This window comes from Notechis scutatus, chromosome 2 (genome assembly GCF_049901735.1).
Source record: "Notechis scutatus isolate UNSWTSFEM ecotype Mainland chromosome 2, rNotScu1.2, whole genome shotgun sequence".
NCBI lineage: Eukaryota > Metazoa > Chordata > Lepidosauria > Squamata > Elapidae > Notechis > Notechis scutatus.
This window is the reverse complement of record NC_142010.1, coordinates 167,418,563-167,446,090: the sequence shown is the minus strand read 5'-3', so window position 1 is coordinate 167,446,090 and position 27,528 is coordinate 167,418,563. Positions and strand designations below refer to the sequence as shown.

Below are 27,528 nucleotides of genomic sequence, written 5' to 3'. Positions count from 1 at the left end.
GATGGAAGAAAATATTTAGCACAGCCAATGTCTGAGCAGAGTTGAGAACTTGTTAGGAAGGAATACTGGTACTGCAGAAGAAATACGTCCTTACTATCATGATTGTGTCAGTGTATGAAATAGCTTCTCTTTTTGCTGTAGGCTCTGCCCTTAACTAGATTCCAAGCAGTTGTGTGCCTTGCTGTGGATCGGCTACAGGACAAAGCAGTAACAGTGGTTAAGAATGCTATCCAACTGCTCTCTGCCTTCCTTTCCAACAATCCTTTCTCTTGTAAGGTAAGCTTTATAAATCTATTTCTTGGCAAATGTTTAACTGCAGTATTTTTCATTACTCCTCACCTATTCTGCAAATGGGTTATTGCTCATCTCGTTTGCTTTAAAAAAAAAAAAAAGTATAGCCCAAAATATATTGAATACAGAAAAGCAGAATGTAGCATAGAACAAAAACAAAACATCAGTAAAAGGGTCATTGCCAGGCACAAGCAACCAGAACCACTTGTGAAAAGCCTCAGGCTGAAACTTTATTGTTTGTCATCTATGTGATAAGAATCTCATCAGACTGCTTGCCTCCCCCTGAGAATAACCAGATAAGGCTTCATAGATTCTGAGGGAAGGTCATGCTTATGGCAGCTCCAAGCCCTTGCTTGACCTCTCCCTCCAGCCTAGCTGGCAATTCCCCCACAGTCATCATGCCATCAATCGAGACATTTTGTTCCACCATAATAGCAATAGCACTTAGACTTATATACCGCTTTATAGTGCTTTACAGCCCTCTCTAACCGGTTTACAGAGTCAGCATATTGCCCCAACAATTTGGGTCCTCATTTTACCCACCTCGGAAGGATGGAAGGGCTGAGTCAACCTTGAGCCTGATGAGAATCGATCTGCCAAATTGCAGTAGTAGCAGCTTGCAGTACTGTCAGCCGGTGCTCCATTCAAAATCCAAGAAAGAAATACTTAGACTCCATAAATTAGAGAAAAGAATTCTTTTACTGAAAAATGAAGTGGTAGCATCAAATAGGATTCTGAATCTGAGAATTTAGGCGCGCAGATCACATATACAAAGTGATGAAGTTGTTCCCACCCCCCATAGTTCAAAAGATTCTTCCAATTAAAAGTTCTGAATATGATCATGTGGACATCTTCAGGTGGTGATGAGACCTCTGTCCGTTGACCTTGGCATATTTTGATAAAGGTTTGCAGCTGCGCAGAGAAAAGAAAGCTAAGCGAGAAATAGAAACCTAAAAGCAGGAATTTATACTCCCCGCCCCACTCCTCATTTACACAACACAAGAATGTAACACCTCCAGCTCTCTTCCCAGACCATATTCCCCCCCCCCCCGTTACTTATGGCAGCCAAAAGATGCAAGGCAGTAGAAAAGATGCAAAGCAGTAGATCTTGAAGGCTGACAGTACTGCACTCTAACCACTGTGCCACCAAGGCTCTAATAATACAGTTAGCCCAACTTTTTCTTTGCTAAGCAAGGTCATTAAGTGGGTCACACCCGAGATTTACGACCTTTTGCGTCGCCGTTAAGCAAATCACTGTGAACCGTGGTTGTTAAGCAAGTCTGGCTTTCCCCATTGGTTTTGCTTGTCAGAAGCCAATTGGGAAGGTTGCAAATGGTGACCACATGCATAACTACCTGCCAGTTGCCAAGTGTCTGGGTTTTGGTCACATGACTATGGGGATGCTACAACAGTTGTAAGCATGAGAACTGGGCTTTTTCAGTGCCATTGTAGCTTTGAACTGTCATTAAACAAATGGTTATAAGGATACCTGCCCCCCTTTTTCCTCTCTCATGAATAAGGTCTTTCTCATTCTAAGCAGCTGATAAAAAAGAGGAGCTTGGCTCAGATTTGTGCCTTAATTTCCCCTTTGACTGCATTCAGTATATAGGGGGCAGGATGAGCTGCTCTGGAATGGGCAGCTACCATGTTTTCTTCCAAGATGGGTTTTTAAAAGTTGACTTTTCCTTGAATTTTCTACCAGTCATCCCATAACGTTAATATATTTGGTGATAAAAGAAATAAGCTCTCAAGAGAATATGAAAGTAGAAGTATTAACGAATACACCTCTCACATTTACAGCTGAACTGCGCTGACTTAACTGAACTTCTTGAAAAGGAGAAGCAAAAACTCCAAGAAATGAAGACAGCCAGGACCCCAGTTGGTAATGGGCTTTCATCTGTGCCATAGCTTTAGGGAAGGTGGATAAGGATAGGCGTTGGTTTAAAAGGGGGGGAGAAGAATTGTGAAGTTAAACTTAGATGTAACAGGTTCTCCTGCTTTGGGGGAGGGGGTTGGTCTAGAACAGTGGTCGCCAAGCAATGGGCCAGGGACCATTGGTGGTTCGTGAGAAAATTTTGGTGGTCTGCAGAGAAATGTCACCCCCAAAACAATTAATTCAGGAACACAAGGCTGTGCCATCTGCAGGAACACAAGGCTTAGGTTGCATTGCGAACAACACGAAGTAGTAAGGGGAGGGAGAAAAGGGCAGACAGGGGGGGAACTTGCCCCACGTGCCTGGCCTGCCTACCGGGCTGCTGCTTTCTGCTTCTTTCTTCTTTTGCTTTTGGCTGCACGCAAGGAAAGCAGCAAGTCTTTCTCTCCCCAAACTCCGCCAGAAATGAGTCTTTGGTACCCTGCAAGGCATTCTGCTCCAAGAGGCTGCGCCAGCAAAGACTCATTTCTGGCGGAGTTTGGGGGAGAGAAAGAAAGACTTCTGCTGCTTCTCCTGCTTTCCTTGCATGAAGCCAAAAGTCTCTCTCTCCCCCTGAGAACGGAGCTGGAGATGATATCCTGCGATCCCAAATGAAGAATGATCGATTGGTAGGAAAACAGGGTGGGGAATTTTCCTGCAGACTTTTGGGGGGATTTTCCCAGGGTCTCTGGTCTGCGGGATTTAAAATTATGAGTTTGGTGGTCCTTGAGGTCTAAAAGGTTGGCGACCCCGGACTAGAAGACCTACAAGGTCCCTTCGAACTCTATTAATCTGTTAATAGGACTCATGATAGCTCAACCTCCTGTAGTTCTATCTCCAAGAGCTACTATATCTAAAAGGATGCCTCATAGCCATGCTTGGACCACCAGTCCTTATGCCTCACTATCCTATGTTCTTCCTCTTTGCTCTCTCAGGACTACTTAGCACCTGTATTTCATGGTAATCAGTTTGTCTCAGTGAACAGATAGCTTTAGGGACCAGATGTTTTAGCCTGGAAGCAGTTAAATAGGGATAGTTTGAATACCATGTTTCTTGATGCTCCAGTATTCATTTGTAAGTATTAACAATCACAGTAGGAATGGGAAACTGTAGCTGATCCTTCCATTCACCTCACAGAGGCCGTGATTTCCCCTGAGGAAGAATGGGAAGCAATGCAACCAGAGCTCCAGGCCACTCTGAAGAATTGTCTAGATTCAGAGCAGTGGGAAGAAGAGGAACATGGCCTTGGGACAAGGGACCCAGCACAGCTAATCAACGATATTGTCCAGCTGTTGAGGAAATCCAATTACAAGTGAGTAAACTCCTGGGAGATGGATGCGCTTCTCTGAATGTAACACGGAGCGTTTGGAGCTTGTTAAATGTAGCCCTCTACTTACCACCACAACTGAGCCTGGAATTTGAGTTGGAATTTAAGTCATTGCGGTCATTATATGGGTCACCCAAGTATCCTGAATTGATTTTTTTTTAATGTTTTTATGACAGTCATTAAGTGAGTCACTGTAGTCATTAAGTGGACCGCATGGCCATTAAGCAAGTCCAGCATATCGAATGGGTATTTTTTTTTCCCCGTTTTCTGCTGGAAAACAGCAAAAATGAATTGCAAATCATGATCACATGACCATGGAATGCTGCAGTTGGTCATAAATGCGAGCCATAAGTGCCCAAAGGAGGCCTTAGCTGGCCATACCTTTGAGGACAGGTTATTGAGTGCATTGTAACTTTAAATAGTTGTTAAGCGACCAGTCATTAAGTAAGGGCTACCTGTATAGTTATTAAGTGAATACTTTTGAGTTACACTACACTTTTTTTCTTTTTTTAATAAAGTTTATTGAACTTTTATTACATTAAAAACATAAAAATATATCACTCAATAACAGCAATTTGTAGTGCTTATCTTATAACGATAATTTGTGCATTATTTACAGGTATTAATTTATGCATAATTACGTTCTTATTTTATCTGTTACTTATATTTAATAACTACCTATCTTTAATCTATCTCTGTTCTATCCAGTTACACCATTGTTCCCACACCTTATAAAATATCGAAGCCTCTTTATCTTTTACACTTTTTGTGTGGATGCACAAAAAGGAGTGGTAAACCAACCGATACACTGTCTGTAAATTTATGAAGGATGATGTTTTTATGTTATGTTTTATGTTTATGTGTTTTTTGTTTGTTGTTAAAATTAATAAAACTTTTACTTAAAAAAAAGAAGAAGAAGATGAATGTGTAAGAAATAGCTAAATAAAGTTTGACTTTACTGTGTTGTATTTCCTAATATAGGAATGCCATCTGTCTGACACGAGAAGGTGTGCGCCAATTCCAAGGGTTGGATCCCTTCTCCAACAGCCCAGGAACAAAGGATGATGAGAAAAACGTTATCTTGAATGTACTGAGAACATTATATCTTGGTAATCGTCTGATGCTGCTCCAGTTAATTTACTGTTTGGTTGATTCTAGAAGATTCCAGTATGAACGAAGTGGATAGGAAAATCTAATTTTTTTAAAAAAGATGCATAGAAGTTTGCAGAGCTAAATTGTCCCTCTTTCCCTTTATTGGACCCAAGCATTATTTTTGGAATGCCTCATATCACTTCTCGTTTAAAATATTTACCTTGGAAACTTCCAATACTGAAAGAAAAGAACATTCCTAGACTGATAAATTTTGCACAACCCTTCCGTCCCACATTAGATGCTCCTTTAGAGAAACTATTTTTTAATAATAAAAGAGAAGATACACTGCTGAGGGTTGAACTGTGAAGTTCTTGGTGCTCTTAGCTTGATTCTTTGCTTTCAGATATTTCATTACCCAACTAGGTCAGATTATCGGTGTGTCTTGATGATCTTACCTAGTTGGCTAATGAAATGTCTGCAAGGAAACAAGCATATTCAGAGAACACTAAGAACATCACATTTTATTGCAATAGAGAATGAAAGTTCACTCATAGCAATATAAGCCTTTATGTTGTTAGTCATACCTTGAGTTTGGGATTTGATGTATTCAACCCTTGTTTCTGCCGTGCAGATACTAAAATTACAGTTGGTGTCCAAGGATCCACAGATGATGATAACAGTACAGGGAATGAAAAGCAAACTGAGGAAGTCCCTCTGCCAGCGGCGTTAGTAAAACAAGAGATGCTGGTGCAATACTTACAGGATGCCTACAACTTTTCTGCAAAAATCACTGAAGCCTTAAGCATGGTCTCTAAGCTCATGTATGAAAGATCAGTATCTGGTAGGTATAATTATGCTTCTCTTCTTTCGTTTATGTTTACCATGTGGTCATGTGCCATAAAGTTTGGGTTAAGTCCTCATGTCTGGAATAAGATAGGTCCGAAAACTTGGAGCGTTAGTTATTTGGAACATTTCTGAAACGATTTTGGAGAGTTAGAGGGAGCCCTAGATCCACAGCTCATGACACAGGAAAAAATAGTTCCTTGATTCTACTCACCAGAATTTAGTTCCCCAATTCACAACCATGTATCTGAGAACCATGGTAGATTAAATAGCTGCTAGCCTAACTTTAGATTAATCACTATTTAACATGAGCTTAAGAAGGAAAAACAGCTGAAACCTTGATAGAGTGGCCTGGTGTCTGAATTGAAGCTGCAACCATCAGTCTTCTCCTTCCTATTCTCTCTTTTCAGTGGCCCAAGAAGCTATTGAGTTCTTTGTTATAGTTTCTCAGTTTGGCGTACCTCAGGCTGTGTTTGGAGTCCGTCGCATGCTCCCCCTGATATGGTCTAAGGAACCTGGAGTCAGAGAAGCCGTGTTGGATGCCTATAGGAGACTCTACCTGAATCAAAATGGTGGCTCTGAAAGGTGTGGCTTTACCCATTCCTCTCCATCGCAGCAGAAAGGCAGGACACAAATTTTATACAGATAGTCCTCGACTTACGACCACAATTGAGCCCAAAATTGCTGTTGCTGACTGAGACATTTGTTAAGTGAGTTTTACCCCGTTTTATGACTTTTCTTGCCACGGTTGTTGAATGAATCACTGCCGTTGTTAAGTTAGTAACATGGTGGTTAAGTAAATTTGACTTCCCCATTGGCTTTGCTTGTCAGGTGGTCACATGACCACAGGGCATTGCAACCATCATAAATATGAGTCAGTTAAATTTTGATTGCATGACCATGGGGTTACTGCAATCGTCAGTGTGAAAAACGGTCATAAGTCACTTTTTTCTATGCTGTTGTAACTTTGAACAGTCACTAAATAAACTTGTAAGTCGAGGACTACCCGCACCAAATCTTAACTACAAAGCTCACTATTCAACATAGTCGAATCTAAGCTTTATCTTGGCTGACTTTCTCATTTGAAATGTGCTGCACAGAAACAGATTATGATCCCACAAAACCAAGGCAGGCAGACCAAATGAAGAATAGCTAATCGGAAGTCTCTGCATGCCTTACACCTAGGAATGAACCTGGCTACACCCAGCTAATTTTTGGGTAGAATAATGCCATGATGACAGAATTAATAGAATTAACTCTACCTTTTCCTGCTTATTTTCTACACAGGACTCAAGCCCAGAATTTGATCCTCTCTCTCTCTCTTCTAATAGTTGATGCATCATTGGGGACAATTAAGTGCCTTGAAGAAATTGTGAGTGTGCATTCTCTTATATAAAAAGCCATCTAGTTGCATTTGATTTGATCCTTTGGAGAATATTAGAAGCATAATCTCTGCTCCCAAACTACCATCCGGATTATCTTTCTAAATTTTTATTTTATCACTTTAATTTTTAGATTTTTGCAATGCCTGAGGTACTTAACTCAAACACAGATGTCACTAGGGCCTTTCTAATGTTTTCAGAATTAATTAAATCAGAAAATTGCTACTTTAATTGATGATGGTACGTTGAATGTTTTAAGGAGACATGAGACTAGAATATAAAATATTATTAGACCGTATTAGTGGTTATTTGGATCAGGATGATAAACTAGAGAAATCTTTATTTGATCTGGGATTTGCATCTGCTGTTCTAGTTTTATTTGTGTTAGAATAAAGATATCATCCCCAATCTCATTTCTACATTAAAATTTTAAAAAAAGGAGCAAACATTTGCTTCTCTGGTAAACCCTTGGTATGTTCTTATCAACATAGTCCTGTCCCTTCATCTACTGAATGGATGAATTTATCCTACATGAATGAAGCTCTCCATACGCTCTAAATCAGGGGTGTCCAACCTTGGCAACTTTAAGACTTGTGGACTTCAACTCCCAGCAAAGCTGGCTGAGGAATTCTGGGAGTTGAAGTCCACAAGTCTTAAAGTTGCCAAGGTTGGACACCCCTGCTCTAAATCTCTACAAAAGGGGGAAAAGTCAAATTTCTGCTCAATCCTACTAGTTCTGGTGCAATACCTTTTATGGCCACCTGATTGCTATCTTGAAAAAAAAGAGTAGCAGAGCCTGCAAAGTGCCAGAGATAGCTTTAGGGTTTGAGTTTGGGGATGGGGGTTGACTCTTATTTCAGCTTTAAAAACTGCCTGGTTTCATTTCCTGACTGACTTTGTCGTTTCTTAGATCTCAGAGTTTGTGCAAAAGGATGAAATAAAACCTATTGTGATTCAACTGCTCTGGGAACAATTTACTGAGAAATTGCAGTGTTCAAAATTGGAACGCCATGCTGCTATTATGCTTCTAGGAATGATGGCACAGTGAGTTGTTAGCTGTTTCTATATGGCTAATATATTTAGAAGATTCAGTATAATAATTGTATTTGTATGCGACGTATTCTAAAGAATCTGGCTCCCTGCTTCTTCCTGGGAAGCTTCAAGAAAGTTTTCTTGGTATCTAGTTGATCTCTCCCAGCTGTTCAATTTATGAAATAGCAGTTTACAATCTGATGATACATATGTGGGTAAGACAAAGTCACAAGGAAATTAGATCATTTGTTGAAAAACAAACACATGAGAAAAGGTAAATGTCTCTTAGTAAATAAGATTTTCCCAATCGGTATTATTGTTCTTTTGTAGTGGAATCTTAGCATTCTGTTGTCAAGTACTTATTGAGTTCAGATCCTGTGCAACCTGCCCCTTCCTTCTGAAGCTCAACCTGCCAGTTTTTCTGAAAGCAGGTGGAGGGAGGGCAGGCCCAAAATTAAAGCCCCCTCCCCTCCAAAAATGTGGGAGTGGTGCTTAAGTGCCTATCACAGTTATTTTATTTCAACAATATGACATGTTTTGAAAAAGACTTCTTCATCAAGAGTATTCCGTGTTTATTAATCAAACAATCACGAGTATTTTCCAAAATACATTAGCCCAACAATCAAATGTTGACTGGTACTTGGCTATCCCCTCTTTTTGCTTTTCTTTTTGAAAGAGAAATATTTTCCTCTCCCTTTTGGTTTTTACAATTCCCCAACAAGGATAGTAAATTCTCAACGTTAATTGTTGCATGTGCATTGTATTGTGGCCCTGTGATGAAGTCATTTGTTTTTAGATGTTTTGTTACATAATTTTTGCTGCTTTCTCAAGATTTAAAGTTTCAGTGATTTAATCTGTGCTTCATTTGACAACTTTTAGTCCTGGACTGAATGGTTTTGATACCTTCTAGCCTTATAACTTGCCTCGCCCCCCCAGCCACAAAGGTCTAGCATCAAGCTTGTTGAACATTTCTTGGGAACTTTATAGAATATTATTGGCCTAATAAAAAATACTGTGCTAGTATAAATGTTACCATTTTTCATGTCAGCTACCTTATGTTGTATTCTTAATTTCAGCAACCCAGTGAAATCATTTATTTACATTATCTGTAAATAATTGATGTATAATTCATTATAATTGTGCATAATTCATTATAAGAAACTAGTATTGGTCCATTGTTTCTCTGAGACAACTACTATAGGTTTTTGCTTTGGTCTTTCTTAAGGTCCTTGGAGATTTTTATAATGTTTGGATCTAATTGGGGATTTTTCTGCCCTCAATAGAGGGAAGCCGGAGATTGTGGGAAGTAACCTGGATCTTTTAATCTCTGTGGGATTAGATGAGAGAGTCCAGGAAGATTATCGTCTTGCCCAGGAAGTGTGCAATGCTATCTCCAAAATTGCCAAAAGCCAGAAGGTCAGAATGATGAGGATAATATTTTATTTTATTGATTTATTTCATGGATTGATAAAAACTGATAACACAAATGCCAGTTTTCAACCCTGAGAATAACTCCAAGGGCAGAAAACTGTTTAATAGGATTCACTGATATCTGCCTTGAACACTGCTGTGGCTATAGTTTGTAATCCTATGCTGTAAACCAGGGGTGTCCAACCTTGGCAACTTTAAGACTTGTGGACTTCAACTCCCAGAATTCCTCAGCCAGCAAAGGAATTCTGGGAGTTGAAGTCCACAAGTCTTAAAGTTGCCAAGGTTGGACACCCCTGCTGTAAACACATGGCCAGTTTTATACAAGATTACATTAACTAATTATATAGTTTTATTGGCTGTTTCAATGTACCATATCAAGGTGAGAATCCAGTTTTCACTATATGCTTATCCTTCTTTGGAGCTATTAAATGTGTTGCAAAACATTAAAATAAATTTCCACATTCAGGGTAAAGAATCCCATAGTACTGTAAAGAAAATTTAGTGGCCCTAAAAACAGACAAAAGAACAATACTATACTTTCATGATGGAAGTTTCGAAGCGCTTGGTGAAAGAATCAGAGGAAGCATCACTGTTGCCTGGAGACACCTAGTTGGGAACTCCTTTCATGTCCCTTTTAAGTTGCCCACCCAAGTGGTACCCACCTATTTGCAGTCGCCTGCTTTTGAACTGCTAGGTCGGCAGGATCTGGAGCATGTGACAAGAGCTCACCCTGTCCTGTGGCAGCAACTGGATCTTGAACGCGAGCCTGTCGATGGTCAGCCCAGCGTCCTAGCCTCATGAGCCACTACATTCCTATGACAAAAGAATTATAGCAAGTTCAGTGTTTGAGTGTGTGTGTGTGTGAGAGAGAGAGAGAGAAGTAAAAAAGCCAATTTAATTATGAAGAGAAAATAAAGTATGCATCAAATATGATAAGTATATAAAAGACAGCAGTGCTGCAGGAATCTCTGAATAATATTTGTGGCTAGAAAATTGCCTTCTTTTATTAGAGGGGAACCTAGCAGGGTAGAGGAAAGCAAAGGCCGTTCCAAAATATTTTATACCAAAAGTGTTTGTATTCATTTTGGGATAACTGACTGGATTTGAGAACATACTTCAATGAGTTAGAAATACTTCTCTTTCACTCTTTTACTGATGCAGTGGGGAATAAGACGTTTGATAGAATGAAGTCATTTGGGCAGAATGTTTAAAGAAGACATTTAGGGATTTTGCTTGAAAAGAAGGCAAGATGACTCTGTGATTATCCTAGGCAAAGAGCTTTTGAGGATGACCAGACTTCATTTTAGCAAAATTGCCTGAACTTTGAAACGGCAGACTTTCCTATTTACTTTACTTCCCAATTCAAATTTAAAGAAAATTTAAAGGGTACAAAAATGTGGGTATATATAATCTAAAATTAATTTATAATTTCCCCTTTCTTTTGATTTAATGCAAATGTTAAGATCAGTTAAAAGGTATTACTTTAGGCTACTTTTATAGTACTCGCCTTCAGGCTTGATCTGTAGTTTTACATTTGTTAACAAGGGGATCCGTTTAAAAAATGTGATAATTAATATTCTTCCAAGAGTTCATGTATATATGCAGAATTATAAGTTCAAAAATAGGATCTTCTCTAATTAGTGATGGAGCATCTTTCAATATATAGGAATTAAAAATGAAGTAAGAAAGTACAAAGTAGTTTTGGTTTCAGTAAAGAAAACCAAAAACATTCTGCTAGATATGACTAATGTTTTGCTCTTTTCTCACAGTCTGACCTTGGGAAAAACGCTACTCCCTTCCGACTTCCACAGTCACACTTACTTTTCAAGCGCCTGCATGAGGTCATCACTGTGGGTGAGTTGGTGAAACTGAGAGGAAGGTAGGCATAGCTACAAGTGTGCTATTTGGTCTGATTGTAGGCCTTTCCCCCCTAGGTTTTACTCATTCAAGTGCACATTGGATTCCCTTTACTGAGAGAGCAGTTGCCCTTATCTACCTGTTGGCAGAAGGACCTGAGGAAATATGTGCTCAGATCTTGCAGTCTTGTAGCCAACAAGCCCTGGAAAAGTTGCAGGAGTTTAGTACAGCAGCTGAGGCAGGTGAGTTGAAGACAGGTGTGTGCTCTGCTTTTGGCAAAGTCTGCTTGGAATTACTTGAGGCAGGTGACTTAGAAAGGGCGTGGCTAGAGAGGGCAGCAAGAGAAAAGAAGAAAAAGGGATAAATGTACCATTAAAAAAATGTCTGCTCTCCAGAGTTTGGATCGTCTTCCGATGAAGCAACTGGTGATTCGAACATGATTGATATCATTCTGTTAACACATTTGGTCTCCCTTGCGGGGGATGTGGCCTTGCAGCAGCTTGTACACCTGGAGTTATCTATAAGCAATGAGCTACGCAGGCGCCGTGTCCTTGGGGAAGAACGAGACACAAAGGAACAGGCTGCCAGCACTGTAAAAGTCCAGAATAGCAAGGTGAGGGCTGGAATTCTTCTTGTTTCCATGTCTACTTGACTTTGGTTATTTCAATGGCTCGCCATCAGATCATGTTACTCATCTGATTCTTAAACGCTACAGATTTCCATAATTTGGGACAGGGGCCTTTGCTGAGCATATCCCTCTGTAGCAGTTCCCAACTGTGGAGTAGTGGTATAGCAGTAGCACTTAGACTTATATACCGTTTCAGTGCTTTACAGCCCTCTCCAAGCGGTTTACAGAGTCAGTATATTGCCCCCAGCAATCCGGGTCCACATTTTACTGACCTCAGAAGGATGGAAGGCTGAATCAACCTTGAGCCTGGTGAGATTCGATCTGCCAAATTGCAGGCAGTCAGCAGAAGTAGCCTGCAGTACTGCATTCTAACCACTGTGCCACCTCGGCTTCTTTTTTCAATGGCATACATTGGAAAAAAAACCTTCACAAGTGCCTTCAGCCTTTTCTTACTCTTAAGACTGCCTTGCTCCATGGAGGGACAGAACAGTGCTAGCTTTCAGTGATTTCTTCCTTCTGCACAGTGTACTGGGAATGACACCACCATGGAGGAAGACCTAGGCTTGGTTGGCGCTTCTGCTGAAGATACAGAAATGGAACTCATCCGTACCATTTGTGAGACAGAGCTCTTGGATGGTAAATACCGAAGCTGAGTAGATTCCCCCCCCCTTCTTATTGATGAATTTTGTAATTGTTTTTTTGTGGTCTACTGGATAAGAAATCGAACCACCCACATATGCCCAAATCCCTAGCTTTCAGTATACTGAAATAATATTTAAAAATTTCAGAGGCAGAGTGTTATTGAATATTTCTCTCCTGCTGTGCATGTTGGTCAGTGGCTGAAGCATGCCCTATCATGGGCCACTTTAAATGAATTATCTTATTACAATTGTTTCTTTATGCTTGCCTAAAGTATGTATATATTTTGCATGCCTGAGGATTTTTACTTGTACTCTGTACAAGTTTAACGTTCCCTAGAATGATCAGTTTTCTTGCCTTTATAGGAAAACAGCTGCTTTCAGCCTTTGTTCCTCTTGTAGTCAAGATTTGCAACAGTCCAGGACTCTATAGTGATCCAGCACTCTCAGCAGCTGCCGCTTTGGCCCTGGGAAAATTCTGTATGATCAGGTAGGGTCTATGAGGGATATTTCTTCCAAATCCTTTTTGCTTTATGTACCGCTTTATGTTTCTTCCTACAGTGGGAAGTCTTCCAACTGATGAACTGAAGTTTACCCACTTTTCATTCCCATGCAGTACAGAATTTTGTGACTCACATTTGCGGCTCTTCTTCACAATGATGGAGAAAGCCACACTGTCCAGTGTACGTGCAAACCTCATCGTTGCAGCTGGAGACCTGGCCATCCGCTTTCCCAACTTGGTGGAACCTTGGACGCCCCACCTCTATGCCAGGTAATTCTTTGGCGGCAAGGTCTCTGGTCTGGAAGGGGTGAAGAAATACGCTAGCCAGCTGGATGTGGTATAAAGACATTTCCAGCAACTGAAGCCTTCAAAAGGTCTGATGATGGCATACCTCATGATGTCACTTGATTTTGCTTCTTAGGCTGCGGGATCCTTGTCCACGTGTCAGACGGACAGCTGCTATGGTGATGACTCACCTGATCCTAAAAGACATGGTGAAGGTGAAGGGGCAAGTGAGTGAGATGGCAGCTCTTCTCATTGACCCCGAAGATGAGATTGTTCATCTGGCTCGGAATTTTTTCACTGAACTGTCTAACAAAGTAAGGAAAGAGGCCTAATGCTAAACTCTCAGAAATACAAAATCTACATTTCTTATTTCTATGCTGCTATATTTCAAATAATGCTTTATAGACTACCTAACTGAAGCACGGTTGCCATTTAAATGTCCAAAATAGAAGCTTGAGATGCTCTCAATATTATGGAGCAGGCTGTAGCTGTTTGAGACGAGTCAACCAGATAAGCAAAAATACAAAAGGAATTTAATCACAAGAGGATACTACATCAAATGTGGAAGTTTTATGTTAAATTGAATCACAGTCTTGGTTTAATTTAATTAGTCCTATTTGTTTTCAGCAAATAATTTTAGAGAAGTATAAGCCCAGTTTTCACTAAGTGGAAAAAACGTGTGGTTTTACAGCCACATTTGTGCACCTGTTACTAATGATACATATCGTGTCTATATTCCCCATCATTCTGTTCTCTTTTAGCATATGAGGACTGGAAATTCTGGGAGACGCCAAAGTTAAGACATAGGTCTAGGGAGAGCAATGGTTTATTTTATTATTTATTTATTTATTAGATTTGTTTTCCACCCATCTCACTTTGAGGCAACTCTGAATTGCTTACAATAAAAAACCAGTAAAATCATGAAGAATAAATATTTCTAATAACAGTAAAAGTTACAATTAAAAACAGTAAAAATTACAATTAAAAACAATGGCATTCTTCTAGTCCTGAGACACATATATTAAATTAGTTAGAGAGCCTCAAACTACATATGTATTATAATGTTTCTCCAGTTATGTATCTATACCTGTGATTTTTAACATTCTTAACATTATTCATAGTTTACTTACTTTTCATCATTTTAACATTCTTAACATTAGTAGCATGCACTACAATCCCACCCTTTAATATACAATTATTCTCCTACAGAACTCTAAAATATTCTCATCGTTCCCTCACTTCAGTTTTATCCCAACTAATTTCATTGCTTTTATTTTTAATTGTTTATACTTTGCTGAAAGCCCTTTAAGGAGTAAACTTCTTTTTCATGAAAATAATTCCTTTCAAGACACCCTTTATTTTTTCTTTTAAACTTTTCTCATCTTGTTGGCTGTATTTGCAAATTAAAACTACAGCCTCTTCCAATTTAGTCAAGCATACATTTTCATACAATCCATTAATTTTAACTCTACAAATGTCTGTGGTATAAAGTTCTTTTCACAAAATGTACAATAAGCACAGCTGAGTTCACTTTTACCTTAGGCAGCCTCATTCTGTTCTGTGCAAGCTAGGATCTCTACTCGGGACATACCTTCCAATCCAACGTCCTGTTGCTTGCCTTTCAGCAGCTACAAAACAGCTTGAAACACTAATCTCCATTCTGAAGAGATGTGTTCAGATTGAAAGAGACTGGTCTGCATTCTTCCACTAGCAAAATAGGGCTGGTACTCGAGTAATTTCAAACATTAGAAAGGTTTTTTTTTTCTTTACTCAGCCCTAGTATGCAGGCAACCTGTTTAATATAAGCACCATTCAATGCTTAAATCCTGACTCTCTCCACCTTGCTGATCTAGAAAAGATTGTAAGTCTCTTTGCTCATAACCAAAGCCTTTAGTGCCAGAAAAACATGAATTAGAACCAAACTGCCATGCAATGTATTTTGATGCACATCTACCAGGAAGCATTCTTAACTGAGTAGAAAACTTCAGTGTAATACACATTTTATTTAAGAGGGTAACAGCATCTTCTTACGATCATAATCATAAAAGAACAAAATGTTCCGAATGAAAACTCTGTTGGCTGACATTGATTGATCTCTCTCAAAATAGCCTTTTCCAGTTTTTTCTGTAGAAAAAGGCCTCTTTCCCTGAGTTAGAATGGAATCCAGGTATAACTTCGGGATAAATGTGTCTGGCTTGTCTTGATCTTAGCATCTGTATTTTATCCAGTATTATGTCAAATAGGTCCATCCCTGTCTCCAAGGCTGGATGGGTTCAAGAGTTTAAGAAGTTCCATTCTTTCTTTGCAATGCAGGATAATGCTGTTTATAACCTGCTCCCTGACATCATCAGCCGCCTTTCAGATGCAGACTCTGGCATAGAGGAACAGCCTTTCCATACCATTATGAGGTAGCCTTTTTTTTATTTGAGATTTTTTTTTCCCTCCTCCACACCTTTACGTGTCACATCTAAGGCACTGAGCTTCCTAAATGCCTAGAATTACTTGGCATCTAAAATGGGAGACAAAACGGTGTGTCAGATTATGGAGTACAAATTTGTTTGGTATTGTCAATGGAGATTCTCAATCATCCAGATCATGTTGTCCTAAAGGTTGTTTTCAAAAGGCAACTGCACTTTCTTATTTTTTTTCCTTGAAAATGTTTCGCTTCTTATTCAAGAAGCATCTTCTTCTGAAGCCAGTGCACTGAATTGATGAACTTTCTTAGATGAGAAGCAAAACATTTTCAAGGGGGGGAAAAACGTACAAAATCCAATTGCCTTTTGAAAAGCATTTTTGTTTTGATTATATTGAATGCCTGGAATTCTTGAGAAGGAAACAATAAAAGAAGCATTATTGCCTTTGGATATTGCTTGTGGATGACCTAGCAATGAATTTCTTGAGCTAACTAAACAAGAAATGAGATCAAGAAATTCCTTAGCTTGCCTCCTGTTTTAAGTAATAAGTGAGAAGAACAGAAAGCTGACATGTCAGAAAATCTCATAATCTTGTAATTGCAAACCAAGAGTAAAATAATATTAATACTCAAAACCTTTTTTTGTGTGTGTGTGTGTATTCCTTCCTTTTTCTTCCACACTCTGCCCCTCAGGCAACTTTTTTCTTTTATCACTAAGGATAAGCAAACGGAGAGCCTGGTAGAGAAACTTTGTCAACGATTTCGAACTGCTCGGTGAGTAAGGAATTGCTAAAGGAAGGAGCATTCTGTATGAGAAGATCTGTCAACCCTTTTGAACTTGAAATGAGAAGGTTTGGCCTCTGGAATGAGAATCCCAGTAGAACAAATGTAGAGAGAAGGGTTACAATTCTCCTCACAGTGTAAAATAATATAGAGTCACAAAAACCCAAAATTAGCCTGCAGCCGTCTAGCAGGATGCAAAAAGTGTGTCAGCGATTGTAGTTGGACAGTGGCCATGGCTTCATCTAAACCTTTGTAGGTTTAGAATGAGATCTTACCAGGTGACATTTAAGGAAGGGGACCTGGAACACTCCCACACTATGCAGTCTTATTAGACTAGCAGATACCCTTAGGGAGAGGTTGTTTCTCAAATAACCTGGCCCTATACCAGGTGTAAAGCTGATAACCAGCACCTTGGATTTGCACCTGGAAGGCAACTAGGTTGCTAGTGCAGGTCACACAGCAGTGGTGTCCATCCTGAATCCCTCTGGTTTTTGCTACCATTGATCATGGTACCTGGCTGGACTGGCTCCAGGGATTGGAAATGGGAAGCACTTTTTTTTGCTGTGGTCCCCCTCCTTTCTCTGTGGCCAGTACACAAAAGAGGTTCATTATGCTGGGGTGGAGTGTGGGGACTTCCTGGTGAACTTTCACGCCATGCCACTGGGCTGGGATAGCTGGGACTTCCAGGGGTAGCTGAGGCCAAGGCTTCTCGCTCTGCTATGGCTCAGGGGGTTTTGCAACCACCCAATAGCCTCTGAACTGTGATGTGACAAGCAGCCCAATGTGGTTGTGGGGCTATTTGCTATCCCACAAGGCACAGTATGGGGTAGCTCAAAGAGCAGGGACGATAGGTGGTTTGGGAAGTTAAAGGGGAGGAGAAGTACCTTGCCTTTGAAGAATCAATGCCCAGGACTGGGAGGAACCAAGCCTGGCTGGATCAGAATAAGTCCTCAGCTAAAAACAAGTGAGATTTGGTTAACAATAGCAACAGTGCCAGGATTACCATTGCTAGTGATGGGGGTTATGTGTCATAGAACTAAATTTATAATTGCATTGCTTAGTAATGGAAACTCCAGTCCGAATTACCATCATGACATGACTTGGGGCATTCTTCCCCACCCACCCACCCCCAGCCCTAGTGAAGCAACGTAGTAAATGGGGAGGGAGGGCAGGGGCTATATGACAATGCTCGGCTATAGGTAACCTTCATAGATATCGGGACCAGCAATTCTGTCATGTAGTTAAGTTCTTAAGCACAACATCACCAGTTCTGGCTGCAATTGTTAATTGCAACGTCATGTGATTATAATTTATTCCGGGCTTCCCCATTGACTTTGCTTGTCAGAAGCCGGTTGTGAAGGCTGCAAATGCCAATCACTTGTTCATGATTGTCGCTGCAATCATCTTATATGTGTGCCAAGTGCCCAAATCACTATCACTTGACTGAACAGTCATTGCAATGGCTGCAGCTTTGAAGATCTGTGATATGTCTCCTTTTTCAGCACCATCGTAATTCTACACAGTCAATCAGTAAGCATGAGGACTACCGTGCGATCCTGCTTATAAGGAAGCTATTTATACAATTATTAGAATCTCTACTTCCATTTATGAATGCTATTTTTATGATTTATGATATTTTTATGATTTTATGAATGCTATTTTTATAATATCAATATAAGCAAATTCGGGCATTTGTTTTCTTAATTTTAAAACCAACCATTTTTGTGCTCTGTTCACTAGCATGGTAAAACAGGTGCATGTTTCAAAACCTTGTCCCTAAGCGATTTTGTCGACGTAGCAAAGCAGTCTCTTAAAAAAGAGTGATTTGTCCAATATGAATGCTGCCCTAGAAACCGAAAAGGCAACCAACCAGCCAATAGACCAGGATGTTTTGTAACACTTTTCTTTGTCAAAGTGAATCTGTAATCCAGCCTCAGACATACATGTGCCCAGTGAGTTTTGCTACTTTACATCAAACATTTGCCCTTTTCATCATGGATTCTTCATTTCTAAGGAAAAATCTTACTGAAAACTGATCTTCCATTAATGACCCCAAATTTATATTCTATCATTACAACTACTTCTTTGCACAAATTCTTATTGAAAATAGCATAAGATCCTGATCTAGATACTTATATCTTGTTATTTCTGTGCTTTTCGTTCATTCTGTCCAACGTAGTCAACCTGTATCAGGGTTGATTTCTCTAGACCAGTTTCTCAAACGCTGTAGGATGAGTGATGTCAACTCCCAGAATACCATCACTAGCATCCTGGCAGTTGAAGTCCAATCATCTTAAAGTTGTTGGAGTTGAGTAGACAGCATTAAACAATAGCATGGATGGGTTAAGAATTGTAAACGGAGCAAACTAAATCTCAGGTGATTCTAACTATCAGAAACCAAAATATTCATCATCTCTGGGCTTTGTATTCTTGTGATTTCTACACAGTTCAGCGTTCTGGAACATGAGCTGAGCTTTGGGCAGAAAGCCTGTGTTCTAAAATCAGATCACACTGAAGTGCTCAGTTTTGGTTATGTTTTCATTAGCATTTTTTTATTTACTTCTCTACACCAGTGCTTCTATATAGCATAAAATTCTAAACAGTATGCTTTAAAAATGCATTATTTACAGCAATATGTTTCCCTTCTTTGAGACACATTTGCAGTATTTACTCTGTCTTGCAGAAAGCCACAAAGTGCTCACTCAAGTAAGTGAGCTACAGCGTTGTTGTTTTTTAAGGGTCAGCAAATCTACCTACGTACTTAATTCTGGCTTGTCTAAAACATAGTCCTTTTTAGTGCAGTTACAACCAGCACCTCAGCTCTCATTCCTGTTTTGTTTTTTAATTTGGCTACTTCCTCTCTGAAATATTTCTCTTACCAGTATATGAGCTAGAAACAAAATCTAGGATCTGAGATGGTTCTCTTAATGATGCTCTGTGTCTTTGCTTTGGCTTCTGTGCCAGTGATCAGTTGTGTCCCTCAGAAAGATCAGTTCTCTTTTGCCGCTAGGATACTTTGATCCCAGCCACATTCTGCAACTCCATGAACTCTTTTTCTCCATTTAAATGGTTTTCTTCTACATATCCAAGACTGTGCTTTGTCTGTTTGTTTACTACCCTTTTGTATGTTCTATCCAGAATTCTACTCTGTAGAAGAAACTATTTTACCATCAAGACAATTGGCAAATTATTACTGCAAATGAGTGGATTCAGATTGGTGGTGGGTCCTCATTTTAAGAATTAGCATTCTTCCGTCTTTGACTGGCATCCAAACTTTTCTTCTGCTCCCCCTGAAGAGGTAATCAAGCTACTGAATTAAGGGATCTGATTTACTGTTGCTAGGCAATAAACTCAGTCAATGTTCACTATTCTCTTAGTACTTTATAGTACCCAAGAAATATAGCAATCTGTTTCTCATTCTACATCCTTGCAATTTTATCCTACTGCAATATGTCTTTGGTCTAATTTTATTCATTTTGGGTATGCATACATACTATAATCTTATTCATTATTTGTTATTGCTATCTTTTATTTTACCTGATTGTTTATTGCCCAGTCTTAAATGGCTGGGTTAATCTAGAGATAAGTTAAATAAATAGGTTGATCACACACACATCCAGAAATTCCAAATGGTGTCAACTTCAAGCATCTTTTCTCTTCAAGTAGGAGACTGGTTTGCCACACAGGGCTTAAAAGATGCTTATTTTCATAGAATCATCAAGCATGCATCACATATTATTTTGTTTTGAATCAGATTGATTCATGGCTATACTAATATTGAATGCTAGTCTTCAAACTTGCAACTGCCCAAAGATGATCCATCAAATGTGTAAATTTCTAATCACTCGTTTCTAATCAGATGTGTGCCCGACATGGGTGGCTAGATTCTTGTTAGAAAAAAAAGATATCTCATATGATCTCTGCTTTCTGTGTTCTATTTCTGTATAATTATTACAAGTGCTGTCATATATAGAGATAATTTTGAATTCTTTTTTTTATAAAGTTTTATTTGGGTTTTCACACATACAAAATACAAGTAAAACATCTTTTTTGAAAATAGCATGGTCCCGGGTTGAACTTCTTTATACAGACACAAACTCAATTTCATGCTCCTTTTTGTGTTCTATTCCATATCTTATACTATTCTACATTTTCTATATAGTTTTTCCCCTCTTTTAATTTTCTCAATTTTATTTTGATTATCTCAATTCAAATCATTATATTTATACTTTTGTCTGTTCTGTTTCAATTTCATATTATCTTTTCTCATTAAACAGATTTTTTCTTGTAGTTACAAATTGGACTATGACACCTTTATATCTTTTAATTACATCCATTCAACTCTTATTTAAACTTCAATATATACCTTAAGGTTGTGACCTTCAATATAATACATAATACATAACTTCTGCTTGGTACATTCTTATAATACACCCTATATTCTTTTAAAAAATAAAAGGATTATAAATATATGTAATTATAAACCCTCATTCCATTCCAATTCAGTTCTATCATTAATAATCATTAAAATCTTAACATCTTTAACACTTCTTTTCAATTAAATATCATACTTCCTTAAAGACACATATAATCTCCATAATTAATTTTTCCCTTATTTCTCTTCACATATGTTTTGTAAATCATTAAATATTCATTTTGTTACATTTATTTATTGACAAGCATTCCACTGATTTACGATAGCTATTTTATCAAACATTTTAATCATACATTGTTTCATATTTTCTAAAATTATTTCTGTTTATAATATAACAATACTATCTTATGTACCTTTGCAGAATCCTTTTTTCCATTAAATTTTCACCCATTATCTCTAAATAGGCCGTTTCTCTATATTTTGTTTCTGTCCTTTATAACTTCTTTTCCTTTCTTTCTTCCCTCTCTCTTCTCCCTCCCCTTTTTACCCCCTTGTCTCTCTACTTCTAATTCTCTCTTCTGCATTTCCCTCTTCTGTTGCTTTCTGATTTTATACTTATTTTTCACTCTATTCTTTTTGGGAGTTGTTTCTCCCAATCTTAAACTTTCCATTCTCTTTCCCCCCTTTCCTTTTTTTCCCCCACCTAAGATTACTTGTTCATTAAAGATGGCTTCTTCTTTGTCCCAATCTTCTTGTTCTGCAGGCATTTCTTGTTGTTTCTCATAGTTCCAAATCTCCATTCCAAGAACTGAAATACGAATCCAAAAGAACCTCTCCTTCTTGTGCATCTTCCTTGTACTTTTTAAGTTCCATTTTCAGTTTTTCTAAAAGTGGAGCCATTTAAACAGTTTTTAAACAACCACCCAATTGATTTTAGTCATTCAAATAAAAACTGAAATACGAAGCCAAAAGAACCTCTCCCTTCTTGTGCATCTTCCTTGTACTTTTTAAGTTCCATTTTCAGTTTTTCTAAAAGTGGAGCCATTTAAACAGTTTTTAAACAACCACCCGATTGATTTTAGTCATTCAAATACAATAACCAAAAATCCAGAAATCATCAAGTAATCCAAATAGTCCCAAGTTATATCTTCTTATTTCTTTTTCCACTTTCTCTTCCTGGGGTTTTTGTTGCGATATTTCAATTAGAATGTATCTTTTGGGAGTCTTGTTGAGCTTTTGCTATTAGTTCTTTTTAATTCCAGGCAGTCTCCTCCCTTCCAGATCCTGCCCTTTTATTCTTTTTCTCTCCTTTCCTGTTTTCAAAAACTTTTGATTATCCAGAAATCTTTATTATCCCTTTGACTTTTTATTTTCAGCATTAAATGCCTATTAATGTCAAAGTGGATTTTTTTCCAATTTCTTGCTTAAGTCTCTTAGCTGTCAGTAAAGGAAAAGGAGAAAAAAAAACCAAATCTTTTCCCTTTTCTCTCTCCTTCGCAGCTTAAAAATCTTCTTAGGGAACAATGTTATTGTTTTTTTTAATAGTTTCAATTCCAGGGTACCTTATTTGTTGCTTTTGCTGTTTGATCTGGTCAACCAAAACTTTCTCTTCTTATCTTCCTCCTGCACATTCTTTTCCGGTCGAGTTCTTCTTTGTGGTGGCCATATCTGACCACCGCTACAACCGCCTTCAGGAAAGGGAGTAATGGCCAGCTGGGGAGGAGAGATGCGGCTCTCCTCAACCCTGCAGGCAGTCTTCCCCCTCTTCACCACCTCTACGGGGTGGCTTAGCCCCGAAACCAGCCGGCTCGGGGCGCTCCAGCAGCGAGCACGGATCTAAGCCTCGCAGAGACGAGGTTTTGGTCTGTCGCCAAAGAAGCTCAAACCGGAAGTCCAATTCTTTAACTCGCAACATACAATTATATCGTAAAACAGGGGTCTTCAAATTTGACAGCTTTAAGACTTGTGGACTTCAACTCCCAGAATTCCTCCTCCAGTCATGTTAGCTCAGGAATTCTGGGAGTTGAAGTCCACAAGTCTTAAACTTGCCAAGTTTGAAGACCCTTGTTGTAAAAGGTTAAAGTCTAAGAGGAATGGTCAAAATCATCACTGGGTTCTAGTATAGTATGGTTTTGGCTTCCATTACATTTGCCTTTGAGTGCAGATGTTAGGAGCCTTTGTTTGCCTTCAACCAAATGTTGCCTCTCATTTTCATCAAATTTTTTACTTCTTTTTTGTGGTGTGGTGGGGAGGGAACAAAAGGGGGGACTTAGAAGGGACTAGATTTTCCAGAATCTAATCATAAATAATTCCAGAAGTTTGAATGTGAGTTCCTCAGAAAATTTGATTATACATGTATGTCTGGTGATTCTTGAATGTCCACATTTTCTTGCATGTGCTCTTGAATGATGGTTGTAAAGGTGATGCCATACAATAGTAAAAATATATGTGCACATATCCACATGTACACACACAAGCATAAGGGAGGTAAACGCATTTGAAAATCCTTCAATAATCACAATTAATTCTTGCTTTACTGCAGCAGATTAAAAAATTATAGATCTCAGGGAGATTTATTGGGCTGTTGATGCTACCTTAATGCCTTTAAATATTCTTGCTTAACAAGAATAATAATTATGCCAGTACTATTTCCAGGAGACTAAATGTATTATTAGTGGCATTTAGATGCCTGACCCAGAGGAAACGAAAGTTTTGATGTTCCATTTTTTTAAACCAGCCCTATGAACTTGCTCTGCATATCACATGTACATCAAATCCATGATAAATAGGAAGAATGTTACTGAGGTCATTCATGCTGACATTTACACAATCCAAACAACCTTTCCTTATGGCAAATTCTTCTTTCTTATACTGCAGCATTTTAGTGGTTTAGGAATTAAAGGAGTCAGATCTGGGCCTTGGAGAGACAAATCAAATCCTAAAAGGCCTGCTAGAGAATGTTCTAGAAGGTTAATTTGCACAGGTGGAACCTCCTGTGTGTGTATACATAGAGAAATCTGTGTGTATACATAGAGAACCTCCTGTGTGTGTATACATAGAGAAACACACTTGAATAACCACTATTCAACAGCTTGTTCTCTTGAATAAATTAAGCCTGAATCACCTTGGTTTCAAAATACACTCTGAGGTCTGTTTTAGTTCTGGGCTAGTTGTTGCAAAGATCAATAAGTCTCTTCATGTCAACTTGCAGGCCAGAGAGAAAAGGTACATAGGCAGAATAAGTTTCCGTCAATCCAGAATAGAATAGGACACCACATCCCTTGTTAGTTCGGAGCTTGGAACTGGAAATTTCTTGAGCCTCATAGGGCAATTCAGAAAAGAAGTACAGTGATCTGAGATCTCCCTTTTCATCTTGGCAACCATTCTTTTTTCTTTGCCATCTAATCTTTGTCAACACTTTGAATTCCAGTAGTCATGATCAAATATTTTGCAACGTCACGCCTTCAGTAGTTACCTTCCTCTTTCACTGTCCTTTTTCTTTCCTTCCTCTTAAACAAGCTGTCAGAGTACCATACTTATCTTATTTATGAGGGAAGGAGCAGCTACATTACTTATCTTGTATAAAGGCAGATGATTTATAATTCTGAGGTTCCTTGGTTTCGTTTGGGTGATTTTCGTTTGGGTGATTTATTTTGAATCTGCAAAGAGGATCATCAATTATAGTGTTAAATATGTAATCCCAGAATCAAGGGCTCAAAACTTGAGTCAAGGATGAAGTGGAAATCAGGATCCAAGTACAACAAACCTGGCTACTTATTCTGTACAGAGAAAATATATTAATTGTGGACTCTAGAATAACGTACATCAAATATGAAACGGTTTTCTAGAGGAATTTTAAAAATCCATGACACCTATAACTGTGGCCATTGTGTAGGTATCTTCCAATGAATATCTGATTGGGCTATGCAGGAGATAAAATGCTATGCTAGATAGGTTTTAGCATTATTCAGCTGGGTTCTTTTCTTAATTAATTTACTTTTGTTGTATTATCACAGCTTAGGACACTTCTTGGGTATTGTGTGTTTTGTCCTTCCTGATATGGGGTCATAGGCATACTTTCTGTTCCAGCTCATTTTAGGAGCAACACTTCTCCCTGTTCTTCAATTTAGTGTGCACTTTGTGTTTCATCGAGAAATCAGGCCTTGACCACTGAAGCCGCATTTTTCTTCCCCTTTTTTAGAACAGAGCGCCAGCACCATGATTTGGCATACTGCCTTACCTTACTTCCTCTCACAGAACGAGGTCTCCGTAAGATGCAAGACAACTTCGACTGCTTTGCTGATAAACTCCAGGACTTGACAGTCTACAACCACTTCCTGGTTGTGTTAGGCCGGGTTCGCAGGGTGTCCACTAAGCCAGAGATGAAGGTGAAGGTCATGTTTTCCCCCAAGCTAGCAAGATAGTATATGCCCTCTTTTTTGTGTGAAGGGAAGAAAAATTAAAAATATCTCATTGCTAGATCATGGACGTGTAATAATTAATTCTATGATATACAATTTATATTTCTGCTCTGTATGGGATATCATTCCTCAGGCTCTTATTGAAGAATTTGAACAGAAGATCCAGAAGTGCCACAACAAGGGCCTGGATTCCTTCACTGAAGCTCCACAGGAGACCACACACCAAGAAGGCAGTAATATACCTGTGCTGCAATCAATAAAGAAAGTAGTGTCACGTATGTCTGCACTTTATCCTAATGCTTCGTAATTCGCATATTTCAAAAAGAATATCTGTAGCAAAAATATTATATTTGACCACTAAGTTAAGCAGTAATTTTCACTATTGACTGAAAATATTTTGTAACATTCCAGAACATGCTCTAATCTGTTATGGGATGAGGAAAAATGGTGCCCAAGTTAATGTTGAACAAAAGATGTAAGGAAGCTCCACCAAAATATACAGAGAATTCATGAAAGTGGCTTTTCAATTGCTGTAAAGCACTGTCTGGTACAGGGGTTTTCAAACTTGACAGCTTTAAGACTTGTGGACTTCAACCAGAATTCCTCCTCCAGTCATGTTAGCTCAGTAATTCTGGGAGTTGAAGTCCACAAGTCTTAAACTTGCCACGTTTGGACCCTTGGTCTAGCACATCTAATCTTCCCATCTAATTTTGCAGATACGCAGAAAAATGTGTAGCTTTCCTATGAAGGAATAAGAGCGTAACAGTCTTTTTACATGAAGATGGGAGATTTTACTTCACAATGATTTGATAGGATAATGACTACTGCATATTGTTACATTTGTCTCTCCACTGTTATACTTACTATATCAGCTATACTTACTTGTTCTTCCCATACTGAGGGGACAACAGCTGGTTGAAATACTCCTACTTTTACATTTAATTTTATATTAAACACTTCAAATCATCCGGAAACAGTATTATCTTGCTTCCTTTATAAAGAACACAAAATTTAAGCATGACTCCTGCTGACTCAGTTCTTTGGAACAATATGAGATGTGACTTGCAATGATTTGAATGTTCAGTTATTAAAGAAAAATTAAATGTTTCTTTCCTTTCTTAGGATCCTGTCGGCGACCTCTTCGGGCAGGGAACAGAAAAACTGACTCCGCCTTTATCACTCCTAATCCCCGCATTACTCGATCCAAGAGGAAGACTTCCAAACACAAAGTTCCCATTGTTTTCTCCAGTGACGAAGAGAACGCCTAGATGAAGGTGAAAATATTTTCTGTCTGAATTTAAAATACTGGACTAGTCAAAACGTATTTTGAGCTTATTTTATGGAGAGACCAGAATACAAGTATAATTTTTGTGTTAATTTCATCAACCCTATTTAAGGTCTGGATTGTTTTTTTATGACAGAGAAATTAATAAAATTAATAAATTAATATGAGCTAGTTGAATATGCTGCCTATTGCCATAAGTTTTCTGTCTATGCCAGTTCCCTGAAGGCCATCTAAGATTTCTTGCTTCTTTCAGAGCTTGATGCTGAATTGACAGCGGAGGAGACCCCCAGCAAAACAACTCCTATTTCTCGTTCGTCTCATCGCTCTCGATGATTACCTGCCTTTTTGTTGATTCTGTTGGTTAATGGGAGCAAGTTTCCCAAAATTTCAGAATGAATTGGATCCCTTTTTTATATTTGATAAAGTTACATGAGAGGGTTATCTTAGATTTCAAGGCTTAGCATTGTGACGATTGCATACTCACATGGTTGATAAATTAAAATGTGCCTTTTGGTAAATACATGCTCTGATTATTACTTTTGTATTTCGACTTAAAGGAGCATGACTGAAATTCCTACATGTACATATTAACTAGGAGATGTTTGAGAACTATAAAAATGTATCTTGATATAATGTAAGCCAGTTTCCATGTATACATTAATTAAAGAGATGCATTAGCATACATAAAGGACAGGGAATCGGAATGTTCTTTTAGGGAGTACAGTAACCAAAATGCTTTTTTTAAAAAAATAAAACCAAGTAATCAAACTGGAAAGCAAAATAGAGCAAAATGCAAGTTACTAAATAAGAAACAAAACTGATTGTAACCAATGTAAATGCAGTGCACAAAAGAGCTTTTTTTAAAATAAGAGTTCATGGCAGTTAGTGCATCTTGGCTGGATTCAAATGAAATTGAAGCAATCTATGTAGCCATCATACAGGAATCAGTCAACAAAGCAGTAATGAAAAATAAAATAAAAACAATACAAATTTAGAACTCTTGGTTTGATTTGAGTAAAAAAAAGGAGAAG

General features: G+C 38.5%; 1 protein-coding gene across 1 annotated transcript in view; it reads left to right on the top strand.

Moving 5' to 3' along the window:
- NCAPD2 (non-SMC condensin I complex subunit D2) overlaps window positions 1-26,967 on the top strand; it is a 33,409-nt gene extending 6,442 nt beyond the window's left edge. Inside the window, 23 exon segments of the mRNA XM_026688025.2 lie at window positions 142-276; window positions 2,092-2,173; window positions 3,341-3,515; window positions 4,512-4,639; window positions 5,254-5,463; window positions 5,876-6,050; window positions 6,753-6,837; window positions 7,758-7,891; window positions 9,163-9,295; window positions 11,080-11,164; window positions 11,245-11,409; window positions 11,563-11,780; window positions 12,320-12,431; window positions 12,800-12,923; window positions 13,050-13,205; window positions 13,357-13,534; window positions 15,534-15,628; window positions 16,327-16,407; window positions 24,993-25,179; window positions 25,346-25,487; window positions 26,335-26,472; window positions 26,475-26,486; window positions 26,751-26,967. Coding sequence (XP_026543810.2) covers window positions 142-276; window positions 2,092-2,173; window positions 3,341-3,515; window positions 4,512-4,639; window positions 5,254-5,463; window positions 5,876-6,050; window positions 6,753-6,837; window positions 7,758-7,891; window positions 9,163-9,295; window positions 11,080-11,164; window positions 11,245-11,409; window positions 11,563-11,780; window positions 12,320-12,431; window positions 12,800-12,923; window positions 13,050-13,205; window positions 13,357-13,534; window positions 15,534-15,628; window positions 16,327-16,407; window positions 24,993-25,179; window positions 25,346-25,487; window positions 26,335-26,472; window positions 26,475-26,486; window positions 26,751-26,830 — 3,030 coding nt within the window. The 3' untranslated portion in view covers window positions 26,831-26,967.
- The last annotated feature ends 561 nt before the right edge of the window (window positions 26,968-27,528 follow it).